The sequence below is a fragment of the Ochotona curzoniae genome, unplaced genomic scaffold (assembly GCF_017591425.1).
Source record: "Ochotona curzoniae isolate NIBS_2020 unplaced genomic scaffold, NIBS_Ocur_1.0 contig_2173, whole genome shotgun sequence".
Lineage (NCBI taxonomy): Eukaryota > Metazoa > Chordata > Mammalia > Lagomorpha > Ochotonidae > Ochotona > Ochotona curzoniae.
This window is the reverse complement of record NW_024465355.1, coordinates 1-22,861: the sequence shown is the minus strand read 5'-3', so window position 1 is coordinate 22,861 and position 22,861 is coordinate 1. Positions and strand designations below refer to the sequence as shown.

General features: G+C 53.7%; 5 protein-coding genes and 1 long non-coding RNA gene across 6 annotated transcripts; 5 read left to right on the top strand and 1 right to left on the bottom strand.

Moving 5' to 3' along the window:
• Nucleotides 1-8: 8 nt before the first annotated feature.
• LOC121150525 (ubiquitin carboxyl-terminal hydrolase 17-like protein 6) lies at nucleotides 9-3,074 on the top strand. The gene is made up of 2 exons (XM_040971458.1): nucleotides 9-1,614; nucleotides 3,067-3,074. The coding sequence occupies exons 1-2, from the start codon at nucleotides 129-131 to the stop codon at nucleotides 3,072-3,074; spliced, it is 1,494 nt and encodes a 497-aa protein (XP_040827392.1). The 5' UTR covers nucleotides 9-128.
• Nucleotides 3,075-3,121: 47 nt separating this feature from the next.
• LOC121150524 (ubiquitin carboxyl-terminal hydrolase 17-like protein 6) lies at nucleotides 3,122-6,189 on the top strand. Its single transcript, XM_040971457.1, has 2 exons — nucleotides 3,122-4,727; nucleotides 6,182-6,189. The coding sequence occupies exons 1-2, from the start codon at nucleotides 3,242-3,244 to the stop codon at nucleotides 6,187-6,189; spliced, it is 1,494 nt and encodes a 497-aa protein (XP_040827391.1). The 5' UTR covers nucleotides 3,122-3,241.
• A 47-nt stretch (nucleotides 6,190-6,236) lies between these two features.
• LOC121150523 (ubiquitin carboxyl-terminal hydrolase 17-like protein 6) lies at nucleotides 6,237-9,302 on the top strand. Its single transcript, XM_040971456.1, has 2 exons — nucleotides 6,237-7,842; nucleotides 9,295-9,302. Exons 1-2 carry the CDS (start codon nucleotides 6,357-6,359, stop codon nucleotides 9,300-9,302), a joined length of 1,494 nt encoding a protein of 497 aa, XP_040827390.1. The 5' UTR covers nucleotides 6,237-6,356.
• Nucleotides 9,303-9,349: 47 nt separating this feature from the next.
• LOC121150522 (ubiquitin carboxyl-terminal hydrolase 17-like protein 6) lies at nucleotides 9,350-10,888 on the top strand. Its single transcript, XM_040971455.1, has one exon. The coding sequence runs from the start codon at nucleotides 9,470-9,472 to the stop codon at nucleotides 10,886-10,888; it is 1,419 nt and encodes a 472-aa protein (XP_040827389.1). The 5' UTR covers nucleotides 9,350-9,469.
• A 4,968-nt stretch (nucleotides 10,889-15,856) lies between these two features.
• LOC121150521 lies at nucleotides 15,857-17,492 on the bottom strand. The gene is made up of 2 exons (XR_005882985.1): nucleotides 16,732-17,492; nucleotides 15,857-16,088 (listed from the first exon to the last, which is right to left on the bottom strand). It is a non-coding gene; the product is annotated as an uncharacterized LOC121150521 (long non-coding RNA).
• Nucleotides 17,493-21,575: 4,083 nt separating this feature from the next.
• LOC121150520 (ubiquitin carboxyl-terminal hydrolase 17-like protein 6) lies at nucleotides 21,576-22,602 on the top strand (the record flags this gene model as incomplete). Its single annotated transcript, XM_040971453.1, has 1 exon — nucleotides 21,576-22,602. A coding segment is annotated over exon 1 (953 nt), but the record flags the coding sequence as incomplete, so codon positions are not given.
• Between the last annotated feature and the right edge of the window lie 259 nt (nucleotides 22,603-22,861).

The following is a 22,861-nucleotide window of genomic DNA, read 5'->3' as shown; positions in this document are numbered from 1 at the left end:
TGGGGGGCGGGGTCGCGGGTCGAGTTGGCTATATAAGGGTGGTGAGTGGAGGGAGAGCGTCCGTGATCTGAGCAAGATTGCAGAGAGGGAAGGCGAGAGTGGAACGCCAGCGCACAAGTCTCGGGACCATGGCCCCTGGAGTAGTGCCCAAGGCTGCTTCACTGCACTCGGGGGGTAAGTCTCATTATCCAGGCGGGGCTTTGTATGTGCCAGGGAAGTGGTCAGCCCGGCCTCAGAAAGAGCCCCAGCTGGACGAGGGTGTGGCTGCAGAGAACACAGAGCTGGCTGCCAGAGGGGAAGCTTCTCTGTGCTGGATGGAACCTTACGGCATCGGGGCTGGTCTGCAGAACCCGGGGAACGCCTGCTACATGAATGCAGCCCTCCAGTGTCTGACGTACACCCCGCCACTCGCCAATTATCTGCTGTCTCAGGAGCACTCCCGCACCTGCCAGCGCCGTTCAGAGCTCTGCACGCTCTGTGCTCTGGAAAGTCACTTCATTTGGGCTCTGCACAGTCCCGGCCACGTGATCCAGCCCTGTCAGGCATTGGCTGCTGGCTTTCACAGAAACCGCCAAGAAGATGCTCACGAGTTTCTGATGTTCGCGCTGGATGCCCTCAGGGCAGCAGGCCTGCCTGGCCTCAACTGCCAGCTGGCGCCCTCTGAGGACCAGCCTCTAAGCCATCAGCTAGCTGGAGGCCACTGGAGGTCTCGAGTCACATGTCTCCAGTGCCAAGGCACTTCAGACACATGGGACCCTTACCTGGACATCGTGCTGGATATCCAGGCCGCCAAGAATGTGCAGGAAGCCTTGCGGCATTTGGTGAGCCCGGAAGAGCTGGACGGGGACAACGCCTATGATTGTGCTGCCTGCCTCAGGAAGACGCCTGCCTCCCGCACACTCACCTTGCACACGTGTGGGGATGTGCTCGTCTTGGTCTTGAAACGCTTTTCTGACTTCACGCGTGACAAAATGGCCAAGCCGGTGCACTATCCTGACCGTTTGGACATGAGGCCTTACCTGTCTCGGCAGAACGGGGGGCCACTGGAGTACAGGCTCTATGCTGTCCTTGTGCACGTGGGCTTGCGTCGTGACCGAGGACATTACCTGTGCTACGTCAAAGCTGGCGACGGCCGCTGGTATGAGATGGATGACGCCAAGGTCACCGCCTGTGGCCTGGCTTCGGCCTTGAAGCAAAGTGCCTACGTGCTCTTTTACGTGCGCAAGGGTGGATGGGACGGGGCCAATGGGCAAGTGTCACGGGGCCAGGGAGCGCCCGCCTCTGGGCCTCGAGAGAGACACGACGCCAGGACCCCAGCAGAGCCTGCAAAGCCTTCCGACCCGGAAGCCGAACAAGGCCGGCAGCACTTGGAGCAGAGGATGCAGGAACTCAGCTTAGATGAGTGGAAATCCCTGCAAGAGCAGCAGCGGCCCAAGGGCTCCTTCAACCTCAGGAGAGTGGAGCCCAGCCTGCCGAGCAAGGCAGTCCTCATTCATCAGGCACGACCCAGCGTGCAGCCGACCAGCCATCCTGCGCCACACGAACGCTCCTGGCAGTGCAGCTCAGCTGGCCAGCCAACACATCAGCTGCCCGAGAATGCCAGCCAGCTCCCCGGTCTGGCAAGCAGAGGCAGAGCCAGAGCTCCCAAGAGGAAGAACAAACAGGCAAAGAGGCCGCTCCTGCGATTCTAGTCATTTCCCTAGTGGCAGGGGTCTTTCCCACGCTTTGCTTGGTGGGAGGGGGGTGTCCATCCGCGGGGGTGGGTCAGCACCTGCAGGGAGATTGTGGGTGCTGGTCTCATCTCTCAATAACGGACATACTTTTCGTGCATGCATCAACAGGGAGAGACACTTGCTTTCTTGGTTCATGTGTTTGCTGATTGATCAGTGCATCAAACACTCACACACGCACACTCGCAACATTGGCTGGCCCTACTTGATCTGGAAAGGGCATGGCAAATGCGTTGTGGAGCATACAGGCAGCTAGCCCCATGGCTCCATCACTGAAAGCCAGATGGGGCTGAGAATATACGGGGAATACTCAGCCAGGTCTTGTCTTTGGAGACAAGGGCTCCCCGTGCACATAGGCCTTGGGAAACCCAAGAGGACAAGTTGTGAGTGGGATGAGGGGAAATCAGTCGGGGCGGGGATTTGGGGCTTCCTCGATCCGCCAAGGAATCAATAAATTCATATTTAAAAATGAAACAAAGATTTGTTTTCTAAGAGTGCTGGTTAGTATTTCACTGTGATCACTGATGGAGCGATTGATCCATGGTTTGATAGGTGGATGGATGCATGGATGGATGGATGTATTCACCATTAGCCGGAGAGATAGAAAGAGAGTCAGAAAAGTGAGAAAGGGCAGAGAGAGAGAGAGAGACAGAGAGACCGAGACAGGGAGGAATGGAGACATTGAGTGTCCCAGGCACCCTGGTCCTCTCACCCAATCCCATCACAAGCTGAAGCTGAGAGGCAGGCACTGAAGGTCCAGCCAGTAGCTTCCTCTGAGTGTCCTCGTTGGCTTCAGGGAGCCGAGGCTTTGGGCCGTGCTTGAGTGCCTTCCCAGGCCACAAGCGGGGAGCTGGAATGAAAGAGGATCATCCCGAACATGAGCGGGCACCTGTGTGGGAAGCCGGCCATGCAAGACAGAGGGTGTGGCCTCAAATCCTATTGAGTGTGTTTCCAGCGTGAGGGGATTTTAACCTGTGCTGGTGGGATTGCAATGGAACCAATCTCCCACCGAATATACATGTCTCCAAACTCTCTCTCTCTCTCTCTCTTACACACACTCACACACACTCACACAGACACACACACACACACACACACACACACACTCTCTGACATGAGGTGATGCTTTCACCAAAGCTTTATGGCATCCTAGCGTTCTATCACTCTTGGTTGTTGTTGTTTGTGAAATCTCTGGCATCAACCAGGCCATCATCCCCCGCTGGTTGCCATGTGGACAGAGAGCAAGGTGATGGTGGTAAGTCCATCCTCTCCCAGCGCTATGGAGAAGAGCAGGTGATGTGAGAAGTCCTGAGTGAGGAGGCTGTCCCGCCCTCAGGCCTCTGACCTCTTGCGCACTGGAAGCTGATTGGTGGAGCTGGCCGCTGGGGGGCGGGGTCGCGGGTCGAGTTGGCTATATAAGGGTGGTGAGTGGAGGGAGAGCGTCCGTGATCTGAGCAAGATTGCAGAGAGGGAAGGCGAGAGTGGAACGCCAGCGCACAAGTCTCGGGACCATGGCCCCTGGAGTAGTGCCCAAGGCTGCTTCACTGCACTCGGGGGGTAAGTCTCATTATCCAGGCGGGGCTTTGTATGTGCCAGGGAAGTGGTCAGCCCGGCCTCAGAAAGAGCCCCAGCTGGACGAGGGTGTGGCTGCAGAGAACACAGAGCTGGCTGCCAGAGGGGAAGCTTCTCTGTGCTGGATGGAACCTTACGGCATCGGGGCTGGTCTGCAGAACCCGGGGAACGCCTGCTACATGAATGCAGCCCTCCAGTGTCTGACGTACACCCCGCCACTCGCCAATTATCTGCTGTCTCAGGAGCACTCCCGCACCTGCCAGCGCCGTTCAGAGCTCTGCACGCTCTGTGCTCTGGAAAGTCACTTCATTTGGGCTCTGCACAGTCCCGGCCACGTGATCCAGCCCTGTCAGGCATTGGCTGCTGGCTTTCACAGAAACCGCCAAGAAGATGCTCACGAGTTTCTGATGTTCGCGCTGGATGCCCTCAGGGCAGCAGGCCTGCCTGGCCTCAACTGCCAGCTGGCGCCCTCTGAGGACCAGCCTCTAAGCCATCAGCTAGCTGGAGGCCACTGGAGGTCTCGAGTCACATGTCTCCAGTGCCAAGGCACTTCAGACACATGGGACCCTTACCTGGACATCGTGCTGGATATCCAGGCCGCCAAGAATGTGCAGGAAGCCTTGCGGCATTTGGTGAGCCCGGAAGAGCTGGACGGGGACAACGCCTATGATTGTGCTGCCTGCCTCAGGAAGACGCCTGCCTCCCGCACACTCACCTTGCACACGTGTGGGGATGTGCTCGTCTTGGTCTTGAAACGCTTTTCTGACTTCACGCGTGACAAAATGGCCAAGCCGGTGCACTATCCTGACCGTTTGGACATGAGGCCTTACCTGTCTCGGCAGAACGGGGGGCCACTGGAGTACAGGCTCTATGCTGTCCTTGTGCACGTGGGCTTGCGTCGTGACCGAGGACATTACCTGTGCTACGTCAAAGCTGGCGACGGCCGCTGGTATGAGATGGATGACGCCAAGGTCACCGCCTGTGGCCTGGCTTCGGCCTTGAAGCAAAGTGCCTACGTGCTCTTTTACGTGCGCAAGGGTGGATGGGACGGGGCCAATGGGCAAGTGTCACGGGGCCAGGGAGCGCCCGCCTCTGGGCCTCGAGAGAGACACGACGCCAGGACCCCAGCAGAGCCTGCAAAGCCTTCCGACCCGGAAGCCGAACAAGGCCGGCAGCACTTGGAGCAGAGGATGCAGGAACTCAGCTTAGATGAGTGGAAATCCCTGCAAGAGCAGCAGCGGCCCAAGGGCTCCTTCAACCTCAGGAGAGTGGAGCCCAGCCTGCCGAGCAAGGCAGTCCTCATTCATCAGGCACGACCCAGCGTGCAGCCGACCAGCCATCCTGCGCCACACGAACGCTCCTGGCAGTGCAGCTCAGCTGGCCAGCCAACACATCAGCTGCCCGAGAATGCCAGCCAGCTCCCCGGTCTGGCAAGCAGAGGCAGAGCCAGAGCTCCCAAGAGGAAGAACAAACAGGCAAAGAGGCCGCTCCTGCGATTCTAGTCATTTCCCTAGTGGCAGGGGTCTTTCCCACGCTTTGCTTGGTGGGAGGGGGGTGTCCATCCGCGGGGGTGGGTCAGCACCTGCAGGGAGATTGTGGGTGCTGGTCTCATCTCTCAATAACGGACATACTTTTCGTGCATGCATCAACAGGGAGAGACACTTGCTTTCTTGGTTCATGTGTTTGCTGATTGATCAGTGCATCAAACACTCACACACGCACACTCGCAACATTGGCTGGCCCTACTTGATCTGGAAAGGGCATGGCAAATGCGTTGTGGAGCATACAGGCAGCTAGCCCCATGGCTCCATCACTGAAAGCCAGATGGGGCTGAGAATATACGGGGAATACTCAGCCAGGTCTTGTCTTTGGAGACAAGGGCTCCCCGTGCACATAGGCCTTGGGAAACCCAAGAGGACAAGTTGTGAGTGGGATGAGGGGAAATCAGTCGGGGCGGGGATTTGGGGCTTCCTCGATCCGCCAAGGAATCAATAAATTCATATTTAAAAATGAAACAAAGATTTGTTTTCTAAGAGTGCTGGTTAGTATTTCACTGTGATCACTGATGGAGCGATTGATCCATGGTTTGATAGGTGGATGGATGCATGGATGGATGGATGTATTCACCATTAGCCGGAGAGATAGAAAGAGAGTCAGAAAAGTGAGAAAGGGCAGAGAGAGAGAGAGAGACAGAGAGACCGAGACAGGGAGGAATGGAGACATTGAGTGTCCCAGGCACCCTGGTCCTCTCACCCAATCCCATCACAAGCTGAAGCTGAGAGGCAGGCACTGAAGGTCCAGCCAGTAGCTTCCTCTGAGTGTCCTCGTTGGCTTCAGGGAGCCGAGGCTTTGGGCCGTGCTTGAGTGCCTTCCCAGGCCACAAGCGGGGAGCTGGAATGAAAGAGGATCATCCCGAACATGAGCGGGCACCTGTGTGGGAAGCCGGCCATGCAAGACAGAGGGTGTGGCCTCAAATCCTATTGAGTGTGTTTCCAGCGTGAGGGGATTTTAACCTGTGCTGGTGGGATTGCAATGGAACCAATCTCCCACCGAATATACATGTCTCCAAACTCTCTCTCTCTCTCTCTCTCTTACACACACTCACACACACTCACACAGACACACACACACACACACACACACACACACTCTCTGACATGAGGTGATGCTTTCACCAAAGCTTTATGGCATCCTAGCGTTCTATCACTCTTGGTTGTTGTTGTTTGTGAAATCTCTGGCATCAACCAGGCCATCATCCCCCGCTGGTTGCCATGTGGACAGAGAGCAAGGTGATGGTGGTAAGTCCATCCTCTCCCAGCGCTATGGAGAAGAGCAGGTGATGTGAGAAGTCCTGAGTGAGGAGGCTGTCCCGCCCTCAGGCCTCTGACCTCTTGCGCACTGGAAGCTGATTGGTGGAGCTGGCCGCTGGGGGGCGGGGTCGCGGGTCGAGTTGGCTATATAAGGGTGGTGAGTGGAGGGAGAGCGTCCGTGATCTGAGCAAGATTGCAGAGAGGGAAGGCGAGAGTGGAACGCCAGCGCACAAGTCTCGGGACCATGGCCCCTGGAGTAGTGCCCAAGGCTGCTTCACTGCACTCGGGGGGTAAGTCTCATTATCCAGGCGGGGCTTTGTATGTGCCAGGGAAGTGGTCAGCCCGGCCTCAGAAAGAGCCCCAGCTGGACGAGGGTGTGGCTGCAGAGAACACAGAGCTGGCTGCCAGAGGGGAAGCTTCTCTGTGCTGGATGGAACCTTACGGCATCGGGGCTGGTCTGCAGAACCCGGGGAACGCCTGCTACATGAATGCAGCCCTCCAGTGTCTGACGTACACCCCGCCACTCGCCAATTATCTGCTGTCTCAGGAGCACTCCCGCACCTGCCAGCGCCGTTCAGAGCTCTGCACGCTCTGTGCTCTGGAAAGTCACTTCATTTGGGCTCTGCACAGTCCCGGCCACGTGATCCAGCCCTGTCAGGCATTGGCTGCTGGCTTTCACAGAAACCGCCAAGAAGATGCTCACGAGTTTCTGATGTTCGCGCTGGATGCCCTCAGGGCAGCAGGCCTGCCTGGCCTCAACTGCCAGCTGGCGCCCTCTGAGGACCAGCCTCTAAGCCATCAGCTAGCTGGAGGCCACTGGAGGTCTCGAGTCACATGTCTCCAGTGCCAAGGCACTTCAGACACATGGGACCCTTACCTGGACATCGTGCTGGATATCCAGGCCGCCAAGAATGTGCAGGAAGCCTTGCGGCATTTGGTGAGCCCGGAAGAGCTGGACGGGGACAACGCCTATGATTGTGCTGCCTGCCTCAGGAAGACGCCTGCCTCCCGCACACTCACCTTGCACACGTGTGGGGATGTGCTCGTCTTGGTCTTGAAACGCTTTTCTGACTTCACGCGTGACAAAATGGCCAAGCCGGTGCACTATCCTGACCGTTTGGACATGAGGCCTTACCTGTCTCGGCAGAACGGGGGGCCACTGGAGTACAGGCTCTATGCTGTCCTTGTGCACGTGGGCTTGCGTCGTGACCGAGGACATTACCTGTGCTACGTCAAAGCTGGCGACGGCCGCTGGTATGAGATGGATGACGCCAAGGTCACCGCCTGTGGCCTGGCTTCGGCCTTGAAGCAAAGTGCCTACGTGCTCTTTTACGTGCGCAAGGGTGGATGGGACGGGGCCAATGGGCAAGTGTCACGGGGCCAGGGAGCGCCCGCCTCTGGGCCTCGAGAGAGACACGACGCCAGGACCCCAGCAGAGCCTGCAAAGCCTTCCGACCCGGAAGCCGAACAAGGCCGGCAGCACTTGGAGCAGAGGATGCAGGAACTCAGCTTAGATGAGTGGAAATCCCTGCAAGAGCAGCAGCGGCCCAAGGGCTCCTTCAACCTCAGGAGAGTGGAGCCCAGCCTGCCGAGCAAGGCAGTCCTCATTCATCAGGCACGACCCAGCGTGCAGCCGACCAGCCATCCTGCGCCACACGAACGCTCCTGGCAGTGCAGCTCAGCTGGCCAGCCAACACATCAGCTGCCCGAGAATGCCAGCCAGCTCCCCGGTCTGGCAAGCAGAGGCAGAGCCAGAGCTCCCAAGAGGAAGAACAAACAGGCAAAGAGGCCGCTCCTGCGATTCTAGTCATTTCCCTAGTGGCAGGGGTCTTTCCCACGCTTTGCTTGGTGGGAGGGGGGTGTCCATCCGCGGGGGTGGGTCAGCACCTGCAGGGAGATTGTGGGTGCTGGTCTCATCTCTCAATAACGGACATACTTTTCGTGCATGCATCAACAGGGAGAGACACTTGCTTTCTTGGTTCATGTGTTTGCTGATTGATCAGTGCATCAAACACTCACACACGCACACTCGCAACATTGGCTGGCCCTACTTGATCTGGAAAGGGCATGGCAAATGCGTTGTGGAGCATACAGGCAGCTAGCCCCATGGCTCCATCACTGAAAGCCAGATGGGGCTGAGAATATACGGGGAATACTCAGCCAGGTCTTGTCTTTGGAGACAAGGGCTCCCCGTGCACATAGGCCTTGGGAAACCCAAGAGGACAAGTTGTGAGTGGGATGAGGGGAAATCAGTCGGGGCGGGGATTTGGGGCTTCCTCGATCCGCCAAGGAATCAATAAATTCATATTTAAAAATGAAACAAAGATTTGTTTTCTAAGAGTGCTGGTTAGTATTTCACTGTGATCACTGATGGAGCGATTGATCCATGGTTTGATAGGTGGATGGATGCATGGATGGATGGATGTATTCACCATTAGCCGGAGAGATAGAAAGAGAGTCAGAAAAGTGAGAAAGGGCAGAGAGAGAGAGAGAGACAGAGAGACCGAGACAGGGAGGAATGGAGACATTGAGTGTCCCAGGCACCCTGGTCCTCTCACCCAATCCCATCACAAGCTGAAGCTGAGAGGCAGGCACTGAAGGTCCAGCCAGTAGCTTCCTCTGAGTGTCCTCGTTGGCTTCAGGGAGCCGAGGCTTTGGGCCGTGCTTGAGTGCCTTCCCAGGCCACAAGCGGGGAGCTGGAATGAAAGAGGATCATCCCGAACATGAGCGGGCACCTGTGTGGGAAGCCGGCCATGCAAGACAGAGGGTGTGGCCTCAAATCCTATTGAGTGTGTTTCCAGCGTGAGGGGATTTTAACCTGTGCTGGTGGGATTGCAATGGAACCAATCTCCCACCGAATATACATGTCTCCAAACTCTCTCTCTCTCTCTCTCTCTCTTACACACACTCACACACACACACACACACACACACACACACACACACACACACTCTCTGACATGAGGTGATGCTTTCACCAAAGCTTTATGGCATCCTAGCGTTCTATCACTCTTGGTTGTTGTTGTTTGTGAAATCTCTGGCATCAACCAGGCCATCATCCCCCGCTGGTTGCCATGTGGACAGAGAGCAAGGTGATGGTGGTAAGTCCATCCTCTCCCAGCGCTATGGAGAAGAGCAGGTGATGTGAGAAGTCCTGAGTGAGGAGGCTGTCCCGCCCTCAGGCCTCTGACCTCTTGCGCACTGGAAGCTGATTGGTGGAGCTGGCCGCTGGGGGGCGGGGTCGCGGGTCGAGTTGGCTATATAAGGGTGGTGAGTGGAGGGAGAGCGTCCGTGATCTGAGCAAGATTGCAGAGAGGGAAGGCGAGAGTGGAACGCCAGCGCACAAGTCTCGGGACCATGGCCCCTGGAGTAGTGCCCAAGGCTGCTTCACTGCACTCGGGGGGTAAGTCTCATTATCCAGGCGGGGCTTTGTATGTGCCAGGGAAGTGGTCAGCCCGGCCTCAGAAAGAGCCCCAGCTGGACGAGGGTGTGGCTGCAGAGAACACAGAGCTGGCTGCCAGAGGGGAAGCTTCTCTGTGCTGGATGGAACCTTACGGCATCGGGGCTGGTCTGCAGAACCCGGGGAACGCCTGCTACATGAATGCAGCCCTCCAGTGTCTGACGTACACCCCGCCACTCGCCAATTATCTGCTGTCTCAGGAGCACTCCCGCACCTGCCAGCGCCGTTCAGAGCTCTGCACGCTCTGTGCTCTGGAAAGTCACTTCATTTGGGCTCTGCACAGTCCCGGCCACGTGATCCAGCCCTGTCAGGCATTGGCTGCTGGCTTTCACAGAAACCGCCAAGAAGATGCTCACGAGTTTCTGATGTTCGCGCTGGATGCCCTCAGGGCAGCAGGCCTGCCTGGCCTCAACTGCCAGCTGGCGCCCTCTGAGGACCAGCCTCTAAGCCATCAGCTAGCTGGAGGCCACTGGAGGTCTCGAGTCACATGTCTCCAGTGCCAAGGCACTTCAGACACATGGGACCCTTACCTGGACATCGTGCTGGATATCCAGGCCGCCAAGAATGTGCAGGAAGCCTTGCGGCATTTGGTGAGCCCGGAAGAGCTGGACGGGGACAACGCCTATGATTGTGCTGCCTGCCTCAGGAAGACGCCTGCCTCCCGCACACTCACCTTGCACACGTGTGGGGATGTGCTCGTCTTGGTCTTGAAACGCTTTTCTGACTTCACGCGTGACAAAATGGCCAAGCCGGTGCACTATCCTGACCGTTTGGACATGAGGCCTTACCTGTCTCGGCAGAACGGGGGGCCACTGGAGTACAGGCTCTATGCTGTCCTTGTGCACGTGGGCTTGCGTCGTGACCGAGGACATTACCTGTGCTACGTCAAAGCTGGCGACGGCCGCTGGTATGAGATGGATGACGCCAAGGTCACCACCTGTGGCCTGGCTTCGGCCTTGAAGCAAAGTGCCTACGTGCTCTTTTACGTGCGCAAGGGTGGATGGGACGGGGCCAATGGGCAAGTGTCACGGGGCCAGGGAGCGCCCGCCTCTGGGCCTCGAGAGAGACACGACGCCAGGACCCCAGCAGAGCCTGCAAAGCCTTCCGACCCGGAAGCCGAACAAGGCCGGCAGCACTTGGAGCAGAGGATGCAGGAACTCAGCTTAGATGAGTGGAAATCCCTGCAAGAGCAGCAGCGGCCCAAGGGCTCCTTCAACCTCAGGAGAGTGGAGCCCGGCCTGCCGAGCAAGGCAGTCCTCATTCATCAGGCACGACCCAGCGTGCAGCCGACCAGCCATCCTGCGCCACACTGTTAGACTCAGGGAGAGTCCAACCCCGTGAAGGGGAGTCACACCGTCATTGGCAAAACAAGTCAAACGCAGAGGCTGCAATAAGCATGAGGATTTTATTGAACATTCGCGAATGGGCAACAGAGTCTCTGGAGGCATCCAGGACTCTGTGCGCCCCAAGCAGGTTAAAGCACCTTTTTAAGGACAAAACCGCAAACTTCGCATAACAGCTGGCATTTTACTTTAAGATTAGAATCTCTTTTATTCCTGCAGCTGCCTGCTCCGGCCTTGCTACCTTATCTCTTTTATTCCTGCAGCTGCCTTGTTCATGTCTGGGAAACTGAAACTTTTACTTCCTTCATGAAATAGCTTTTCTATATTTATTCCAACATGGCTCTACTCTTGCTCAGCAGAAAGCAATATACAGAAGCAAAATCAAGCGGTTATTCTAAGCTCTTACATTCCCCCCTTTTCTTTTAGGACATATTTTTATCTTAAAATATAAGCATTAGCAGGCATTTTCTTGTACAGGCTGATATTGGCTGGTTAATACAAAGGCTTGAATTATTGACAATCTTTCTTTTATGAACTGTAATAAACGATTAATAATGCAAGGTCCTATAGTTAAAAGGAGTAATAACAATATTAAAGGTCCTGTTATAGCAGAGATGAAAGTGGTTAGTCAGGGTGATTGAGAGAACATGTTTTTAAACCATCTTTTTTGGGCTGACAATTCTTTCTGTCTTTTATTTAATCTGTCTCTGAGTCGATCTAAAGTCTCAGTCACACTTCCAGTTTGGTCAGCATAGAAACAACACTCTTCCTTTAAGGCGGCACACAATCCTCCTTCTTTTAACAATAGCAAATCTAGTCCTCTCCTGTTTTGCAACACTACTTCAGACAGAGAGGTAAGAGACTCTTTTAGTCCTCTGACTGACTGTTCTAAGGCCTGTTGGTCTTCATTCATAGCCTGGTGTAGTCCTTGGTAATAGTCTGTTCTCGACAGAGCAGTTGCTCCGGTGGCTATGCCAGCGGCTATTCCTTCTGTACCTAGTAACACGGCTAGAGTAATAGAGACAGGCTCTCGCTTGGCCCTCCCTGGATGTTCATAGGCAGCTAGAACAGTCTCAGACGGAAGGTATGTTATTCTTGGCCACAATTGAACAAGCACACAGAAGTCTTTGGTGACGTTAAGAACCTGTGCCGAGATACAAGGGGTCAGACCAGTGTTGCATGCCCAATAGATTCCATTAGGTGGTGTCAGATAATAATTTCCTATGGGGACATTTAAACTCTGGTTACATAGTCTAGATTTTATTGAATTTTTTCCTATACATAGACCTGTCCCACTGACATCAGTAAGTGTCAGTTCGTGCCCCATGGTGCTGCAGACTGGAGATGGGCTACTGGAGTTTGTTAAGTTTGCTATTGTGGCTATTCCTTCATAATAAGGTGGACTGGGGTTGAGGCATAGCCAGCAGTCCCTGGCTCTTTCGGGATCTGAAGAGTTAAGGGCTAGAAAGGCTCCTTTAACTAGATTTATGAGTCTTTCTCCCGTGCTTTTCGGCACTATAGTGGGGGAGGCCGGCGTGCTAGTTTGTGGAGTTATTGTGTGGTTGAAAAATGGCCTTATAGGATGTTGAGGCTGTTGTCCTGACGGCCCGCGGAAGGCAGGCAGGACATGATTTGGGCCAATAGACTGGGTGGCTAAGGGCTCTATTTGGCGGGAGATAGTGAACAGAGTAAATGCGTCCCACCCTTCTCTGTAGAGCCGCAATCCCCATACTCTCGTCTTAGTCCAGTCAGCTTTTTCTCCGGCCGAGGTGAAAGAAATAACTAAAAGATTGCATCTGCCACCTGGGGTGCTCCCCGTTCTTCTAGTTACACTATCAAAGCATGGTCCGCAGTTTTGTTTCCAGTGACCCTGGCCACAAATCCAGGGCCCTGTCCCTGAATATCCTGGAATATTTTCCCTCTTGACTGAGATGAGGTCAGTTGATTCAGTGAGCCAATACACTGTCCCGGTAGTTTCACAACCCCAACTAGCACAGTATCCTTCTTCGGCCCCCCTACACTGCTTGATTTTGGCTTTGCTACGGTCACTCCCCGGACAAACGTAAAAGGGTCTGGCTCTGGTGTGTAACCGTCCCAGTACATTCTCACAGCCATACGCGTTCCGACTACTAGTTCCTGAATAAGGGAGACCGGGAGTCTCCCATGCTCCTCCAACTAGGTCACATAGATCAAAATATAACTTGGGAAAGGTAACATCAACCGGTCCAATGACTTGAGTGCTATTTATGACTGTTCCTTATTTCCAAACTACTGATTTTCCAGGTAATTTTATGGGGGGTATGTGGGTTATAATCTGACAATGAACATGGAAGAGATAGCAAAGTCAAAAAGTACATTTTTAAGCACGAGTCAGTCTTATCTTTAGAGGATTTGGGGTTCGTTGAAGTTTCCATCCTGGTTCCTGGTCAGTCCCTGTAGTCCCTGTTGCTGGCTGATCCTTGGCGTGTTTCACGTGGGAGGCATGTATCCAGGCGGTAATTCCGTCGACTTTCAGGGCAGTTGGAGTAGTCAGTAGGACAGTAAAGGGTCCTTTCCACCGTGGTTCTAAGGTTTTTGCTTGGTGTCTCCGGACATACACCTGGTCTCCTTCCTTGAACGGGTGAGGGCACGGTGGAATGTCTTTGTCCTTGTAGGCCTCTGCAAGCGGTTTCCAGATGTACTCTCTCACTGTTCTGAGAGCCTGGAGATGCGCCTGTAACGAGGGTGGATGGGGGAACATGGTAGGATCAAAATCACAGAAAGAGGATGCCGGTGGTGGGCTCCCATATAATATTTCAAAGGGAGTCAGCCCATGATATGCAGGAGTGTTGCGCACTCGAAAAAGGGCCATAGGGAGGAGTCGTACCCAGTCTTTTCCGCCAGTCTCTAGGGCTAATTTAGTCAAGGTCTCTTTTAGAGTTCTATTCATTCTTTCTACCTGGCCTGAACTCTGGGGTCGATAAGCACAATGTAGTTTCCAATGAATCCCCAAACTCTTGGCCACCCCCTGACTTACCTGGGAGGCGAAAGCGGGACCGTTATCTGACCCTAATACTTGCGGCAATCCGTACCGGGGAAAAATTTATTTAAGGAGTTTTTTAACGACTGTCGTGGCCGTTTCATTCTTCGTGGGGTAGGCTTCTACTCAGCCTGAAAAGGTGTCTACAAAAACTAAGAGATATTTATAACCATACAGTCCCGGTTTTACTTCAGTAAAGTCTATTTCCCATTGTATTCCCGGTCGGTGTCCTCGGGCACGGGCTCCTTGGGGGAGTTTTAGTCGCCCTGCGTTTACCTGGGCACAAGGCTTGCATTGGTCCACTGTAATTTGAGTAAGAAACTGCAGGTCAGGAGTTATAAACGGGCATTTCTCATTTGCAAGTAGAGCGTGCATTTTTCTCCGGCTCAAATGAGTGAGGCGGTGGAGGTGTTCAATGATTTCAGTAGCTATGCGATAGGGCAGGATGACCTTGTCTCTTTTTCTCCATGCTTTGCACTTAGCATCCACTCCCCTTCAAGTTCTTTAATGAGAGCTCTGTCATTATCAGTATATTTAAATGGAACTCCCCAGTTGCAGACTATGTCATCTGTGTTTTGCCTGGTCTCTTCGGGTCCCATTTTTGAGTTTATTTCCAGGGGTAGGGCTGAGATTGGCTCAGTGGCAACAGTTTTTGCAGTCTGGTCTGCCAGTCTATTTCCTCTAGCTACTGGATCTGTTCCTTTTTGGTGGCCCGGACAATGAATAATGCTCAGTCTTTTTGGAAGGAATAGTGCCCTCAAGAGGTTTATTATCTCTTGCTTGTTCTTTATTTCTCGTCCTCCTGAAGTTAAGAGGCCCCTTCTGCGATAAATCTCACCGTGCACATGGGCCGTAGCAAAAGCATACCTACTGTCAGTATAGATGTTTGCTACTTTTCCCGCCGCCAGTTCTAGAGCCTTTGTGAGGGCTATTAGTTCAGCTCGCTGGGCCGACGTCCCTGGCTCTAGGGCACTGGCCCAGACTATGGAGTCATTGTTACTCACCACTGCTGCTCCTGCCCGCCGAGTTCCTTCGGTGACATAGTTGCTGCCATCTGTGAACCAGGTTACCTCCGCATCTGGTAGAGGCTGGTCAGTTAGATCTTCACGAGTCCCATGAACTTCGGCCAGACTCTGGGAGCAGTCATGGGGGGCATCCTTGGCCGTTCCCGGCTCCGGCAATAGGGAAGCGGGATTGAGCGTAGCAACTGGTCCAAAAGTAATGCGTTCAGGAGCTAAGAGCAAAGCCTGGTAGTGAGTCATGCGGGCGTTTGAAAGCCACCTGTCTGGCGGTTGGCAGACAACCGACTCTATAGCATGTGGAGCTATTATTGTGACTTTCTGTCCCAGGGTTAGTTTGTTTGCGTCCCTGAGCAGGGTCGCAATAGCTGCTACCATGCGCAGGCAAGGGGGCCACCCTGAGGCCACTGGATCTAGTTTCTTTGAAAGGTAGGCAACCGGTCGTCTCCAAGGGCCTAGGGACTGAGTCAATACTCCTTTTGCAATTCCTTTGGCCTCATCCACATACAGTGTGAATGGTTTTGTGACATCAGGCAGTCCCAGGGCCGGTGCCGTTAGGAGGGCCTCTTTAATGCAATCAAAAGCCCGTTGTTGTTCTTTTCCCCAGATGAAGGAGTTTTTTTCCTTCGTTAACATGTACAAGGGAGCGGCCAGCTCCGCAAACCCAGGTATCCACAGCCGGCAGAATCCTGCCGTTCCCAGAAACTCACGTACCTGTCGGGAGTTCCTTGGGACTGGTATAGACGCCACCGCAGCTTTCCTGGCTTCAGTTAACCATCTTTTTCCTCCCTTTATGACATATCCTAGGTAGGTTACCTCCTCTCTGCATATCTGGGCTTTCTTGGCAGATGCCCGATATCCTAGGGCTCCCAATTCACGTAACAGGGCCCTTGTCCCTTCTAGGCAGGCCTCTCTGGTAGGTGCTGCCAGCAAGAGATCATCTACATATTGGAGGAGAGTCAGATTGGGGTTATTTAATCTGAATGCCACCAAGTCTTGATGTAGGGCCTCATCAAAGATGGTGGGGGAATTTTTGAAGCCTTGTGGCAATCGAGTCCAAGTCAGTTGCCCACTTACTCCATGTTCCGGATCTCTCCATTCAAAAGCAAATAAAGGTTGGCTCGCCGGGCTCAGTCTTAAACAAAAGAAAGCATCCTTTAAATCCAGGACACTATACCACACATGGGAGGGAGGCAAGGAGCTGAGAAGGTTATAAGGATTTGGCACAGTGGGATGTATGTCTTCTACACGACTATTTATTTCTCTTAGGTCTTGGACGGGCCTATAGTCATTTGTCCCCGGCTTCTGCACTGGTAGGAGAGGAGTGTTCCACGGTGACCGGCAAGGAATGAGAATTCCCAGTTTTAGTAGTCTGTGGATGTGGGGGCGAATGCCCTCAAAGGCTTTCCTTGACATGGGATATTGTCTGATAGCCACGGGCCCTGCAGTAGCCTTTAGTTGTACGTGTACTGGTGGCTGTTGCACTGACAATCCCATGCCACCCGTCTCTGCTCATGCATCTGGGAATTCAGTCATCCATCTCTCCATGTAAGGTGGGGTTCCCTCTTTGTTAGTTTCAGTTTTTCTAATGGCCTCATGTAGTTTGTATTCATTTTCTAATTTTAGGGTTAAGATGCACAGGGATTTCCCTTGAGGCCCAGTCACTGTTATTTCTTGGTCTTTAAAGTTGATTTGTGCTCCCAGTTTTGTCAGAAGATCTCGTCCCAATAGGGGGTAGGGACAATCAGGCACATGTAAAAAGGAGTGAGTGACAGTACCTGTAGCTAAGTCGACCCGCCGATCAGTCGTCCACCGGTACGCGCGTCCTCCTGTGGCTCCCTGTACCCACGAGGTCTTCTGGCTCATAGGTCCATCAGTAGTTGTCAAAACTGAATGTTGAGCCCCGGTGTCTACTAGAAACGTGGTGGGCTTGCCTCCCACAGACAGAGTTAGCCTGGGCTCAGGGGGAGGCTCCTGGCCCCGACTGGCCTAGTCTTTTAAAGTCAAAACTGAGGTCTGCCTTTTCTTGTTTCTAGGATTGTTGGGACAATCCTTTGCCCAATGGCCGTTTTCTTTACAGTAAGCACATTGATCTTTCCCTAAACGGTTTCGCCGCTCACCTCCCTGTTCCTTAAACTGTCTCCCTATCTCAGTTCCCTGGGATGTTATTTGCTTGTTATGAACTACAGTGGCCAAGATACGGCTCAGTTCTTTATTCCGTCGCTTATCTCTCTTATCCTCTCTTTCTTCCTGCATCTTTCTTAGTCTCTCTTCTCTCTCTCCCGGAGTCTCTCTCTTATTGAAAATTTTATCTGCCTCTTTTACTAAGTCCTGCAAGCTATAATTCTGCAATCCTTCTAGTCTTTGTAACTTATTTCGAATGTCTGGTGCCGACTGTCCTATGAAAGCCATAATCACTTCCCCCTGCCTATCTTCACTTGCCGGATCAAACGGTGTATACATGCGGTATGCTTCCATTAGTCTTTCTAAGAATCCCGCGGGAGTCTCCCCAGCTCCCTGTAGAACTGTTCTTATCTTAGCCAAATTAGTGGGTCGCCTTCCGGCACCCTTGAGACCTGCCAACAGAGTCTGGCGATAAAGACGGAGACGCTCCCTACCATTTGGAGTGTTGAAGTCCCAATTAGGTCGGACAAGGGGGAACATTTCATCAATTTCGTTTGGAAGTTGGGTGGGCTGCCCATCAGCCCGAAGGACATTCTTTCTGGCCTCCATCAGCACCCGTTGGACTTCTTCTGTGGTCAGTAGAGTCTGTAACAGCTGCTGACAATCATCCCAAGTCGGCTGGTGCGTCAACAAGATGGACTCGATGAGACCTGTTAATGCTTGGGGGTCTTGGGAGAAAGGAGGGTTATGAGTTTTCCAATTATACAAATCAGAGGCAGAGAAAGGCCAATACTGGACCTGCCCCCCTACAATTCTCAAGGGGTACAATTGTGAAGACCATTGCCCTTCTCCTCTTTCTCCCTCCTCCAATTGAGCCCTGCGTAGCCGCAACCTGGTATGGATTGGGGATCTGGCTTCAGGCTGTTCATTTACAGTGGTGTCTGGAGAGCCCATCTCCCCAGGTCTTCCTCTTGGGGGTTCTCCTTCAGGTTGATGCTCCTGGGGATAAGGTGGAGGAAGTTCAGAGGTCATTAATAGGTCCATCTGACTATCATCAGGCAGGACAGGCTTAGGTCGAGGACGAGTAGCTTCCAGCGGACAGAGGGAAACAAGAGCAGAGGGTTGGGGTTGGGGCGGAGCTGAAGGCGCCGGCAATTCTGGAGAAGGAGGAGGAGGACAGGGTGCGATGAGAAAAGGTTGAGCCCACGGCGGGGGATTAACCACGAGGTCCTCCCATACCAAGATATACGGTAACTGGTCGGGATGCCCCGATGGTTTTGTCTCTACAGCCCTAAACTCCAGCCACTCTTCACACTGCAGGACAGGTTTATAGCAAAGCAATGCAGACTAAGCTTGGTCTAAACACACAGGAACCAGCAGCCAGGACCCAAGGGCTGCAGGCAAGACACTTTCGGCATCACCAGTTGTAGACCCTCTCAGAACAAACTAAATCTTTTACTGGGTGGCCCCCAGGAAACTTACAAGAGGTCATTAATACTATAAATACTATGAACAAGAGTTTTTACACAGCACATTAAATATCATCTGGCTTGTTACAAAAGTTATCTGTAGACTCTAGGCGTGCTGGGAGCAGGAGCCCCCGGAGCCTGCCTGTGGGGATTTGCATGGGGCTGGCTGGGAGGGCAGAGGCGAGGAGGGCACAGGGAGGCCTGGGGTTCCCGGCCTGTCTACTCCCACAGCCAGTCCCTCAGAGAGAATGAAACAGGAGGAGGATCTGATCAAAGTCTTCTTGGGTCAATCTGCTGACCTCTGGGCAGCCGCAGCTGGTACCTGTGCCGGGCAAAGGGAAAACCAGGGACGGATCCATGGGGGGATTCTGAGACAGATTTCAAACCAGGATAAGGCTGCTGATCAGGGTGGCCTTTTGGACCTGTTGGAAAAACAATCCTTTAAACTGTTTGGATGATAAGAGCCTCCTTTCGGCCAGCCCAGGTTGAAAACGGGGCCCTTCTGCAGAGCAGAAAGTCTGTCAAGATCTTTTCTTAACCAGGAGGGAGAGGTCGTGAGTCCTGTCCTTATCTTCAGTCCAATGGTCAAGAGTCAAACTAAGGGGAATCGTCACAGTCTGTTCCATAATTAAAGACAAAAGACCACACACAATTACAAAACAAATGACACAAACAGGATTCGCGCGATGCAAGATTTCCTAAGGGCCCGATACAAAATACAAGAAGGTCGACCGTACAAAGCCAGACGAGGGTGAAGTGATCTTCACCCCGTCTCCAAGGCATCGGAGCGTCCCCCGGCGTACAAGATCAAACCGGTACCGTTCAAAGACTGGGGGGGGGGGGGGGACAAGGACAGTACAGAACAACACAAAAACAAAAAACACACTTTCCGATCGGTCTTACCTCCCTCTGCGAGAGTTGTTTGCTGAAGACGGTCGCTCCATTCCCGGCCAATGCACCAAAATGTTAGACTCAGGGAGAGTCCAACCCCGTGGAGGGGAGTCACACCGTCATTGGCAAAACAAGTCAAACGCAGAGGCTGCAATAAGCATGAGGATTTTATTGAACATTCGCGAATGGGCAACAGAGTCTCTGGAGGCATCCAGGACTCTGTGCGCCCCAAGCAGGTTAAAGCACCTTTTTAAGGACAAAACCGCAAACTTCGCATAACAGCTGGCATTTTACTTTAAGATTAGAATCTCTTTTATTCCTGCAGCTGCCTGCTCCGGCCTTGCTACCTTATCTCTTTTATTCCTGCAGCTGCCTTGTTCATGTCTGGGAAACTGAAACTTTTACTTCCTTCATGAAATAGCTTTTCTATATTTATTCCAACATGGCTCTACTCTTGCTCAGCAGAAAGCAATATACAGAAGCAAAATCAAGCGGTTATTCTAAGCTCTTACAACACGAACGCTCCTGGCAGTGCAGCTCAGCTGGCCAGCCAACACATCAGCTGCCCGAGAATGCCAGCCAGCTCCCCGGTCTGGCAAGCAGAGGCAGAGCCAGAGCTCCCAAGAGGAAGAACAAACAGGCAAAGAGGCCGCTCCTGCGATTCTAGTCATTTCCCTAGTGGCAGGGGTCTTTCCCACGCTTTGCTTGGTGGGAGGGGGGGTGTCCATCCGCGGGGGTGGGTCAGCACCTGCAGGGAGATTGTGGGTGCTGGTCTCATCTCTCAATAACGGACATACTTTTCGTGCATGCATCAACAGGGAGAGACACTTGCTTTCTTGGTTCATGTGTTTGCTGATTGATCAGTGCATCAAACACTCACACACGCACACTCGCAACATTGGCTGGCCCTACTTGATCTGGAAAGGGCATGGCAAATGCGTTGTGGAGCATACAGGCAGCTAGCCCCATGGCTCCATCACTGAAAGCCAGATGGGGCTGAGAATATACGGGGAATACTCAGCCAGGTCTTGTCTTTGGAGACAAGGGCTCCCCGTGCACATAGGCCTTGGGAAACCCAAGAGGACAAGTTGTGAGTGGGATGAGGGGAAATCAGTCGGGGCGGGGATTTGGGGCTTCCTCGATCCGCCAAGGAATCAATAAATTCATATTTAAAAATGAAACAAAGATTTGTTTTCTAAGAGTGCTGGTTAGTATTTCACTGTGATCACTGATGGAGCGATTGATCCATGGTTTGATAGGTGGATGGATGCATGGATGGATGGATGTATTCACCATTAGCCGGAGAGATAGAAAGAGAGTCAGAAAAGTGAGAAAGGGCAGAGAGAGAGAGAGAGACAGAGAGACCGAGACAGGGAGGAATGGAGACATTGAGTGTCCCAGGCACCCTGGTCCTCTCACCCAATGCCATCACAAGCTGAAGCTGAGAGGCAGGCACTGAAGGTCCAGCCAGTAGCTTCCTCTGAGTGTCCTGGTTGGCTTCAGGGAGCCGAGGCTTTGGGCCGTGCTTGAGTGCCTTCCCAGGCCACAAGCGGGGAGCTGGAATGAAAGAGGATCATCCCGAACATGAGCGGGCACCTGTGTGGGAAGCCGGCCATGCAAGACAGAGGGTGTGGCCTCAAATCCTATTGAGTGTGTTTCCAGCGTGAGGGGATTTTAACCTGTGCTGGTGGGATTGCAATGGAACCAATCTCCCACCGAATATACATGTCTCCAAACTCTCTCTCTCTCTCTCTCTCTCTTACACACACTCACACACACTCACACAGAGACACACACACACACACACTCTCTGACATGAGGTGATGCTTTCACCAAAGCTTTATGGCATCCTAGCGTTCTATCACTCTTGGTTGTTGTTGTTTGTGAAATCTCTGGCATCAACCAGGCCATCATCCCCCGCTGGTTGCCATGTGGACAGAGAGCAAGGTGATGGTGGTAAGTCCATCCTCTCCCAGCGCTATGGAGAAGAGCAGGTGATGTGAGAAGTCCTGAGTGAGGAGGCTGTCGCGCCCTCAGGCCTCTGACCTCTTGCGCACTGGAAGCTGATTGGTGGAGCTGGCCGCTGGGGGGCGGGGTCGCGGGTCGAGTTGGCTATATAAGGGTGGTGAGTGGAGGGAGAGCGTCCGTGATCTGAGCAAGATTGCAGAGAGGGAAGGCGAGAGTGGAACGCCAGCGCACAAGTCTCGGGACCATGGCCCCTGGAGTAGTGCCCAAGGCTGCTTCACTGCACTCGGGGGGTAAGTCTCATTATCCAGGCGGGGCTTTGTATGTGCCAGGGAAGTGGTCAGCCCGGCCTCAGAAAGAGCCCCAGCTGGACGAGGGTGTGGCTGCAGAGAACACAGAGCTGGCTGCCAGAGGGGAAGCTTCTCTGTGCTGGATGGAACCTTACGGCATCGGGGCTGGTCTGCAGAACCCGGGGAACGCCTGCTACATGAATGCAGCCCTCCAGTGTCTGACGTACACCCCGCCACTCGCCAATTATCTGCTGTCTCAGGAGCACTCCCGCACCTGCCAGCGCCGTTCAGAGCTCTGCACGCTCTGTGCTCTGGAAAGTCACTTCATTTGGGCTCTGCACAGTCCCGGCCACGTGATCCAGCCCTGTCAGGCATTGGCTGCTGGCTTTCACAGAAACCGCCAAGAAGATGCTCACGAGTTTCTGCTGTTCGCGCTGGATGCCCTCAGGGCAGCAGGCCTGCCTGGCCTCAACTGCCAGCTGGCGCCCTCTGAGGACCAGCCTCTAAGCCATCAGCTAGCTGGAGGCCACTGGAGGTCTCGAGTCACATGTCTCCAGTGCCAAGGCACTTCAGACACATGGGACCCTTACCTGGACATCGTGCTGGATATCCAGGCCGCCAAGAATGTGCAGGAAGCCTTGCGGCATTTGGTGAGCCCGGAAGAGCTGGACGGGGACAACGCCTATGATTGTGCTGCCTGCCTCAGGAAGACGCCTGCCTCCCGCACACTCACCTTGCACACGTGTGGGGATGTGCTCGTCTTGGTCTTGAAACGCTTTTCTGACTTCACGCGTGACAAAATGGCCAAGCCGGTGCACTATCCTGACCGTTTGGACATGAGGCCTTACCTGTCTCGGCAGAACGGAGACAGACAGAAAGAGAGTCAAAAAATTGAGAAAGGGCAGAGAGCGTCAGACAGAGAGACCGAGACAGGGACGAATGGGGACATTGAGTGTCCCAGGCACCCTGGTCCTCTCACCCAATCCCATCACAAGCTGAATCTGAGAGGCAGGCACTGAAGGTCCAGCCAGTAGCTTCCTCTGAGTGTCCTGGTTGGCTTCAGGGAGCCGAGGCTTTTGCCGTGCTTGAGTGCCTTCCCAGGCCACAAGCGGGGAGCTGGAATGAAAGAGGATCATCCCGAACATGAGCGGGCACCTGTGTGGGAAGCC